This window comes from Vigna unguiculata, chromosome 8 (assembly GCF_037176805.1).
Source record: "Vigna unguiculata cultivar grain cowpea cultivar isolate G323 ecotype 2 chromosome 8, ASM3717680v1, whole genome shotgun sequence".
Lineage (NCBI taxonomy): Eukaryota > Viridiplantae > Streptophyta > Magnoliopsida > Fabales > Fabaceae > Vigna > Vigna unguiculata.
The window spans coordinates 8,150,459-8,160,771 of NC_140799.1; the positions used below are offsets into that span (position 1 = coordinate 8,150,459).

Consider the following 10,313-nt stretch of genomic DNA (forward strand, 5'->3'; position numbering starts at 1 on the left):
CACTCCAAATGGCATCACGACATATTCGTAATGCCCATATCTCGATCTGAAGGCTGTCTTCTAGACGTCCTTTGGCTTGACTAAGATCTGATGATAGCCCGACCTTAAGTCAATCTTGGAGAATACACCTGCCCTTCTCAGCTGATCGAGCAAATCATCAATTCTCGGTAATGGATATTTGTTCTTTATCATCAATTTATTCAACTGCCGATAATCGACGCACAGCCGAGAACTACCGTCCTTCTTCTTTACTAGTAACACCGGGGCTTCCCACGGTGAGGCACTGGGTCGGATGAATTTCCTCTCTAGCAAGTCTTCTATCTATTTCTTCAACTCTGCTAGTTCAGTTGGTGCCATTCTGTACGGTGCTGCCGACACTGGACCCGCTCCAGGGATTACATCAATTGAGAAATCTATATCCCGGCTGGGTGGTAACTCAGGTATCTCATCTGGAAATTCGTCGGCGTATTCATCCACCACCGGTATTCTACTGATCTGCTCCTCGGTGCTCATCCTCTTCTCTTGAGCTACTATAACAAAGCAAGTGGATCCTTGCTTCATCTCCTTCACCGCCTCTCCCAACGTCATCAACTCTATCCCCTCAATTTCTGGGAATACAATTCTGCGCCGTCCACAATCAAGTACCACGTGGTTGGTAGACAACCAGTCCATTCCCAGTATTACCTCCAATCCCTCCAAGGGCAGGCAAACGAGGTTCACCTTGAAGCGTCTGCCCTCTACCTCCATCAAGCATTCAACACAGGCTAGATTGGTTGAAACCTGTCCAGATGCTGGTGTCGAGACCACCAACTTGCATCCCAGGTCACGAGTAGACAACTCCAATCTCTCCACACAGTCGTGGGATATGAAGGAGTGCGAAGCTCCTGAGTCAAACAATACCAGCACACTATTACCAAAAAGAAAGCAGTGGTCCAGAATCAAGTTACTTGACCGGGTGGCCTTAGTGCTGGTAATGGCGAAAACCCAGCCTGCTGCTCTCAGTCGATCAAATGAAGGTGGTTGAGGTCAAGATCCTGGAATGGTCTTCTTATTAGGGCATCTGTTGGCAAAGTGTCCTGGCTGGTCACAGGCATAACACTTACGAGGGCAAACAACAGAAGAAGCCCTATAGTAGACCAACTTCATCTTCATAGAAATTGAAGTATTATAACTATGGAGGGGAACACCTACGGCGAGATTGCACTAGACCCGCTAGCAGCGGAGCTGCTCGACACTCTTGGCTTGCACCACCAAGATCGGGAACTCTCGTACCCTCAGCGGTACAATAAAATGCCTCAGCTCAAGTTTGAGGCTGCCCTCAAACTTCCTACAGTGCCACTCCTTTGTCACTATCTGAGAATAGAATCTCGAGAGGTACTCAAACCTCTCCACGTACGCTTGCCCTGACAGATTCCCCTACTGTAGGGTGAGAAACTCGGCCTCGCGCTCATGTTTAGCGCTGTTAGGGAAGTATTTCTCCAGGAACCTCGTCCTGAAGCTGTGTAAGATCTGCGTAATTTAATTAATTAAATAAATAAATAATTAATAAATGCGGGTAGGTTGTGCATTTATGAAATTAAATTCTGTTATGTATGACGTGGAAAAGTATTAGCTAAAGTGGTTGAGAGTACTTGATTTGTGGGAGAGGACTTGGGTTCAAGTCCTATGTATGATATTTTTCCGTGAAATTTAATTAATTAAATAATTAATTAATTAATAAATGCGAGTAGGTTGTGCATTTATGACATTAAATTCTGTTATATATGATGTGGAAAAGTACTAGCTCAAGTTGTTGATAATACTTTGATTGTGTGAGAGGACTTGGGTTCGAGTCCTATGCATGTTAATTGTGTGTATTTTGTTATTATTGTTTTAATGGTATGTTGGGCCATATTTTTGGTATGAGATAATGCTTGAATTGTGTGTGTTAGCAAAAAATATAAGTTGGCCTGGTGGTTTAGCTTTGGTTTGGCATGGGGAAGGTCATGGGCTCAAACCTTTGTGAGTCAAATTTAACTCTTTTTGGCTTAAACTTTAGTTGTGGGCTGAATATGAATAGGTGGAGAAACCTAGCAGAAAGTGGGTAGCTAAAGGGCTGAGAAATAATCAAGTCATGCCCCTTGAAAAGCAATAAAACCCAAATTTAATTATATTCCCATTTTTTTTTCATTAACCAATTAGTAAGACCTATAAAAGGCAGAATTTGAGAGGAGAATAAGGTTTTGGAAGGCTGTTTTCTGAAAGCTTTAGAGGGAGGACGAAATTTGGGAGTGAAAGGAGAGTTGGGAGTGAAGTAGAGAGGGTAATTGAAGTGGTGATAAGGCAAGCTTTGGTGATCAAAGGAAATTCCCCAATTTCAGAAGTTAAGCAAGGGATTTTTCAGGTTAGGGGAGCTGAATCCGAACCTTACCTTAACTGCACTATTTATGTATGATTTTGATGAATTGCTGCCTAAATTTCATGCTATACTTGAGAGAATTCGGGATTGTGGATTTTGGGGACTGTTGCATTGGAATTAGACCTAAGAGTTTGCCTATAATGGGATAGTATGTTGTGTATTCTGTGATTATGCAAAGTTTGGTGGTTTGTGATTATTTTCGTGTCCAAATGATGCTCATGTGTCTATCTAAATTGTGCTTAAGGAATTGGTGTGGTTGTGATGTGTTTTGGGTCGCTGTTGCAATGTGTATCTGCGTGAATCAGTGCCAAAATCTGCAATTCTCGCTCAGGCAAGCTAGGCTCGCCTAGGCGAGACATGCAAGGGCGTGTGTTCTCTATTTTTGCTCATGCATCTCGCCCAGGCGATGTGATTTGGCCTTGGGCGACAGGTCGTCTCGCTTAGGCGAGTATATCTCACCCAAGCGAGAATTCGTGGGTGTTTTAGGTGGTTTGATTGGACATCTTGTGTAGGCGGCATCGAATGTTATTCTGAGTGGAATGGCGTCTCGCTCAGGCGAGCACCTCTCGCCTAAGCGAGATCTCGAGGGAAGGTTGGTGGTTATTGTTGAACTCGTCGCCTAGACGAGGTATATTAATTTTGGGCGAGTGGGAGTCTCGCCTAGGCGAGAACGATCTCGCTTAAGCGAGATAGGCTGGACAGGTTACATAAAGGAGTTTATTTTAAAGGAGTGAGGGTGTTGGGAAACTTCCAAAGCGTGTGTTATTGCTATATTATTGGGATGAAGTGGAAATTATAAAGTATGGTGTATAAGGCTTCTAAAAATATCTCATTGGTGGGCTTGCTGGTGTTCCAAGGGTTGTGGCCCAGAACGTATCTTTGAATTGTGGCTTAGGATAGGGGTTAAGCACGTGGAATTTTATGAGTTGTGGCCCGGAATGACTTTCCTTGAGTTGTGGGCTCGGGATAGCGGATGAACACGAGGAACCTTGAGTTGTGGCTCGGGTTGGCGAGTGTGCCGGTGTGAGTGTGCTGGTTGTGGCGAGTACGAATGGGTCTAGATGGATTGCCCTCCTCAGTGGTTGCTGACGAGTTTGGTAGTCTTGGAACGTTACGGACTATGTTCGTACCTGGGAACTCCACCTGCCGTTATGGTGTGTGATCCGTAGCATGGTTTCCGCACGTGCTCTATTGGTTGTGGCCGATAGGTGTGGCAGCAAGGCACCTGGAGATCCTCAATAGAAGATATAGAACACTACTTATAGGGTTGTGGCCATGAGAAGAACTCGAACGAGGTTTCCTTATGTACCTATTATGCATGGTGGTGGCCATGTGGAGGAAAGGTAACGGGACTTCCACTAGGTGCATCGGTGTACATGGTGGTGGCCATGTGATGGAAATGGAGTAAGGTTTTGTGGGAAAAGAAAGCATATTTTATATGGTTGTGGCCATGCAATATAAAGAAAGAATTTATGTTGTTGTTATATTATTTGTATTGGTTATACATGTATATGTATGTTGGTATATATTTTTGTGTGTTTCAACTGTTAGCTCACCCTATCTGCTTGTGTTTGGCGATGATCGTGTACGCGATACACGTGAGCAAGTGATGATGCAAGTGGAGCTGGTGAGGCTTAGCTGCGGAGAGGGGTTGATTATGGGAATTTTTTTATTCATGTTTTTATCACTCTATTTTAATATATGATGTAAAGGCTCATGGCCTACTTGACTAAACTCACTGTTTTGTATTTATGGACTTGTTAGCAATATAATGAAGTTTTACATTTCCCGTGTTTTGGGAAACGAGGCATTATTATTAAATGAGATTTTAAATAAATGATGTTGATGTATTATTTCTATTTTATTTTATTAAATTCGTAATATTCGGACGGGATGTTACATTTGGTATTAGAGCAATGGTTTTCAAAAGATTTTTGGGGTCTCTGGGGAGTGAGCTTACCGTGTGTGCTTGTGAGATCATTTTGATCATTGTGTGTATCTAACTTTTAGTATGAAGTCTTAACCAAAGCTGTTTGATGTGAACAATTATATGTGGCGGGCTCAAGCTATGGCAAATAGGAGGAGGAGGAATAATGATGGGGCTGATGAGATCACGCAGGCGATACATCAGATGTTAGATGCGATGCAGCCCATTGCAGCGCAACCTCGAGCCGTGGTAGCACCCACACGCCCGGTGTCGATGGAGGACTTTATGAGACATAAGCCCTCAAAATTTGCGGGCAAATCTTCTCCAGATGAAGCCGATGCTTGGCTTAAAGAATGTGAGAAAATATGCCGGGTGATCGATTGCACAGACGCCCAGAAGCTCTCATTCATCTCTTTCCTGTTGATAGCTGATGTGGAATACTGGTGGGCAGGAATGCAACAGCTCATGTAGACTCGGGGTGAGGAGGTTACCTAGACTTCATTCAGGGAGAGATTTTTGGAAAAATATTTTCCAGCCAGTGCCAGGCATGAGAGAGAGGTGGAATTCCTCACATTCCAACAGGGGAACCTGACTGTGCAGGCATACACAGACATGTTTGAATATTTGGCCATGTTCTACACGCCTACTATTACTGAGGAGTGGAGATGCCAAAAATATGAGGGCGGGCTGAAACACGAGTTGCGCCATTTTATAGTACCTCTCCGGATCAGGGAGTTCCCAGTCTTGGTGGAGTAGGCCAAGGCTGTAGAGCAGCTGGAGATAAGGCCCAGTAAAGGGGCTCGACCTCAGAAGACTACCTCTAATTCACAGCATCAGAAGAAGCCATATGATAGGCCATAGAGTTCGGCTAAGAAACTACAGTGCTACAACTGTGGTAGGGAGCATTATCAGAGGTATTGTCCAAAACCCTCAGGCAGTTCGAGTGGTGGTGGTGGTAGCACTGGCAAGTGCTACGTTTGTGATCAAACGGGCCATTTTGCACGACACTGCCCGAATAAGAAACCAACTGGAGGTGCACCAGCGAAGAAACTAGTAGGGGATTGACCTAGAGCCCCTGGTCGTGTATTCGCCTTGACGACTACCGAGGCTGCCCAGTCAGGTAACTTAGTACATACCACTTGTTTGTTATTTGATCACGAGGTTGTTGTGTTGTATGACTCAGGAGCTACCCATTCATTCGTATCCAATGAATGCGTGAGGAGGCTCAGTCTAGTAATGCGAGAGCTGGCGTGCGAGTTAATTGTTGCGACACCAGCGTCTAGAGAGGTATCCACCACGTCTGTTTGTGTGGGATGCCCTATAGAGGTGACAAGCCGCAGGTTCAAGGTGAATCTCATCTGCTTACCAATGGAGGGGTTAGATGTGATTCTGGGTATGGATTGGTTGGCCAGCAACCATGTGGTGATTGATTGCGGGCAATGCAGGGTGGTGTTTCCAGATGCAGAAGGACTAGAATTGATATCATCCAACCAAGCAGAGAAGGAGATTGAAGCGGGGGCTACGTGTTTTATGATAGTAGCTCAGACGAAGAAGAAGAGTACTACAGAGAAGATTAGTCTGATTCCTGTGGTAGATGAATACGCGGATGTCTTCCCTGACAAAATCCTAGAGTTGCCACCAAGCAGGGATGTGGATTTCACCATTGATCTCATCCTTGGGGTTGGCCTAGTATCTATGGCACCAATTGAGTTTGCAGAGTTGAAGAAGCAGATTGAGGATCTACTTGAGAAGAACTTTATCCGGCCGAGTGCATCACCATAGGGGGTGCCGGTATTACTTCTGAAAAAGAAGGATGGCAGTTCCAAGTTGTGTGTTGACTACCAGCAGTTGAATAAGTTAACAATCAAGAATAAGTACCCACTACCGAGAATTGATGATCTACTTGACCAGTTACGAGGAGCAGCTGTGTTCTCTAAAATTGACTTGAGGTTTGGATACCATCAGATCTTAGTCAAACCAGAGGATGTGTAGAAGACTGCATTCAGGTCTCGCTACGACCACTATGAGTATGTGGTGATGTCGTTTGGGGTGACGAATGCGCCTACTATATTCATGGACTACATGAATAGGATATTTCGGCCGTATCTGGATTAGTTTGTCATTGTATTCATTGACGAAATACTGATATATTCTGAGAGTAAAGAAGAACACGCGGATCATCTGCGAGTGGTCTTAGAGGTGCTAAGAGAGCATAAGTTGTATGGGAAGTTATCGAAGTGTGAGTTTTGGCTTGATGAGGTGAAGTTCTTGGGCCATGTAATCTTAGCCCAAGGAATCTCGGTGGACCCAGCAAAAATTAAAACAATGGTGAAGTGGGAAAGGCCACAGACTGTGACCGAGGTGAGAAGTTTTTTGGGCCTGGCAGGGTATTATAGGCGCTTTGTGGAAGGGTTCTCCAAGATGGTGAGTCCATTGACTCAACTCACCAGGAAAGACCAGCCTTTCTCTTGGACAGACGAGTGTGAGGTCTGTTTTGAGGATATGAAGAGAAGATTGACCACTGCACCTATCTTAGCTATCCCAGATACAACCAAGATGTTTGAGGTGTACTGCGATGCTTCATACCAGGGTTTGGGGTGTGTGTTGATGCAGGAGAAACGTCCTGTTGCTTATGCATCTCGTCAGCTGAAGGTACACAAAAAGAACTACCCTACGCATGATTTGGAGTTGGCTGCGGTAGTTTTTGCTCTCAAGACGTGGAGGCATTATTTGTATGGTTCGCAGTTTCAAGTGTTCAGTGATCATAAAAGTTTGAAGTACTTATTTGATCAGAAAGAGCTTAATATGAGACAGAGGCGTTGGATGGAGTACTTAAAAGACTATGATTTTGAGCTTCTATACCATCCAGGTAAAGCCAATGTAGTTGCTGACGCTCTGAGTCGGAAGAGAGTTCATATGTCTTCTATAATGATGAAGGAGTTGGAGCTTATAGAGAAACTATGAGATATGAACTTGAATCTATACACAGGTGTTGATCATATACGGTGCAGCATGTTGAAAATTACTAATGAGTTCTTGAATGAGGTTAGGGAGGAACATGGTAAAGATCAAGAACTACAGTAGATTGTGAGTGAGTTAGGCACCGAGAAGAGAAAAGACTTCAGGATGGGAAAAGATGGTATCCTGAGATTCAGAGAGAGGGTGTGTGTACCTCGCAGTCGGGTTTTGAGGAAGATGCTCTTAGATGAAGGGCATACGAGTCGTCTTAGCATACATCCAGGTATGACTAAGATGTATAAGGACTTAAAAGCGACCTTCTAGTGGACGGGTATGAAGACTGATGTGGTTGACTATGTTGCTTCTTGTTTAGTATGCCAGAAGGTGAAAATTGAGCACCAGAGGCCGGGTGGTACGTTGGAGACTCTTGACATTCCCCAGTGGAAATGGGATAGCATTTCCATGGATTTTTTCACGCACTTGCCACGGTCTATGAGAGGACATGACTCGATCTGGGTTATTGTAGACAGATTGACGAAGTGTGTTCATTTCCTACCAATCAATTAGAAGATGTCATTAGATAAGCTGGCAAAGTTATATGTCAGGGAGATTGTTAGACTTCATGGTGTGCCAGCGAGTATTGTGTCGGATAGGGATCCGAGGTTTACCTCCAGGTTTTGGCAGTCATTGCAGAATGCCTTAGGTACGGAGCTGAGAATGAGCTCGGCATATCATCCTCAGATTGATGGGCAGTCTGAGAGAACCATACAGTCACTGGAGGATCTGTTGAGGACTTGTGTGTTAGATCACCTGGGTATGTGGAGTGACATGTTGCCATTGGTGGAGTTCACGTACAATAATAGCTACCATTTCAGCATTGGGATGGCACCATATGAGGCATTGTATGGTAGGAGATGCAGGACTCCGCTATGTTGGCAGCAGGATGGAGAATCTGTGGTGCTCGGGCCAGAATTCCTACAGCAGACTACCAAGAGGGTAAGAGTGATACAGGATCGGATGCGGGCAACCCAGAGTCGGCAGAAATCCTACACCGATAAGAGGAGGAGGCCACTCGAGTTTGAGGCTGGTGACCATGTGTTCCTCAGGGTTACACCTACAGCAGGCATTGGGAGAGCCCTGAAATCGAGAAAGTTGACCCCTCGGTTCATTGGTCCGTATCAGATTAAGAGAAGGATCAGACCAGCCGCGTACAAGATTGCCTTTCCACCACACTTGGCAAACCTGCACAATGTCTTCCATGTTTCGCAGCTGAGGAAGTACGTGGCAGATCCTAATCATGTGATGGAGCAGGATGATGTTTAGGTGCGCGAGGATCTGACTATGGGAGTTGGACCAGTGAGAATCTTGGATTCAGAACGGTGAAGGTGCTATGGGATGAGGCAACTCAGGAAATGACATGGGAGATGGAGGATGTCATGAGGAGGTCTTACCCTCATCTTTTCACTGGTAAGTTCTCTTTTTCAAGGACGAAAAATTTTAAAGGTTGGGATAATGTAAGATCTGCGGAATTTAATTAATTAAATAAATAAATAATTAATAAATGCGGGTAGGTTGTGCATTTATGACATTAAATTCTCTTATATATGACGTGGAAAAGTACTAGCTCAAGTGGTTGAGAATACTTTGATTGTGTGAGAGGACTTGGGTCCGAGTCCTATGCATGCTAATTGTGTGTATTTTGTAAGCCTTGGTGATCAAAAGAAATTCCCCAATTTCAAAAGTTAAGCAAGGGATTTTTTAGGTTAGGGGAGCTGAATCCGAACCTTACCTTAACTGCACTGTTTTTGTATGATTTTGATGAATTGCTGCCTAAATTTCGTGCTATACTTGAGGGAATTCGGGATTGTGGATTTTGGGGACTGTTGCATTAGAATTGGACTTAAGAGTTTGCCTATAATGGGATGGTATGTTGTGTATTATGTGATTATGCAAAGTTGGGTGGTTTGTGATTATTTTCGTGTCCAAATGATGTTCATGTGTTTATCTAAATTGTGCTTAAGGAATTGGTGTGGTTGTGATGTGTTTTGGGTCGCTGTTGCAATGTGTATGTGCGTGAATCAATGCCAGAACTTGCAATTCTCGCTCAAGCGAGCTAGGCTTGCCTAGGCGAGACATGCAGGGGCGTGTGTTCTCTATTTTTGCTCGTGCATCTTGCCCAGGCGGTGTGATTTGGCCTTGGGCGATAGGTCGTCTCGCTTAGGCGAGTATATCTCGTCCAAGCGAGAATTCGTGGGTGTTTTAGATGGTTTGATTGGACATCTCGCGTAGGCGGGATCGAATGTTGTTCTGAGCGGAATGGTGTCTAGCTCAGGCGAGCACATCTCGCCTAAGCGAGATCTCAAGGGAAGGTTGGTGGTTATTGTTGAACTCGTCGCCTAGACGAGGTATATTAATTTTGGGCGAGTGGGAGTCTCGCCCAGGCGAGAATGATCTCGCTTAAGCGAGATAGGCTGGACAGGTTACATAAAGGAGTTTATTTTAAAGGAGTGAGGGTGTTGGGAAACTTCCAAAGCGTGTGTTATTGCTATATTATTGGGATGAAGTGGAAATTGTAAAGTATGGTCTATAAGGCTTCTAAGAATATCTCGTTGGTGGGCTTGCTAGTGTTCCAAGGGTTGTGGCCCGAAACGTATCTTTGAGTTGTGGCTTAGGATAGGGGTTAAGCACGTGGCATTCTATGGGTTGTGGCCCGGAATGACTTTCCTTGAGTTGTGGGCTCGGGATAGCGGATGAACACGAGGAACCTTGAGTTGTGGCTCGGGTTGACGAGTGTGCCAGTGTGAGTGTGCTGGTTGTGGCCAGTACGTATGGGTCCAGATGGATTGCCCTCCTCAGTTGTTGTTGACGAGTTTGGTAGTCCTGGGACGTTACGGACTATGTTCAAACCTGGGAACTCCACCTGGCGTTACGGTGTGTGGTCCGTAGCATGGTTTCCGCACGTGCTCTATCGGTTGTGGCCGATAGGTGTGGCAGCAAGGCACCTGGAGATACTCAATAGAAGATATAGAA

At 44.8% G+C, this 10,313-nt stretch overlaps 1 protein-coding gene across 1 annotated transcript; it reads right to left on the reverse strand.

The window, feature by feature from the left end:
• Positions 1–321: 321 nt before the first annotated feature.
• LOC114194801 (uncharacterized) lies at positions 322–1,146 on the reverse strand. The gene is made up of 2 exons (XM_028085212.2): positions 1,104–1,146; positions 322–884 (listed from the first exon to the last, which is right to left on the reverse strand). The coding sequence occupies exons 1-2, from the start codon at positions 1,144–1,146 to the stop codon at positions 322–324; spliced, it is 606 nt and encodes a 201-aa protein (XP_027941013.2).
• Between the last annotated feature and the right edge of the window lie 9,167 nt (positions 1,147–10,313).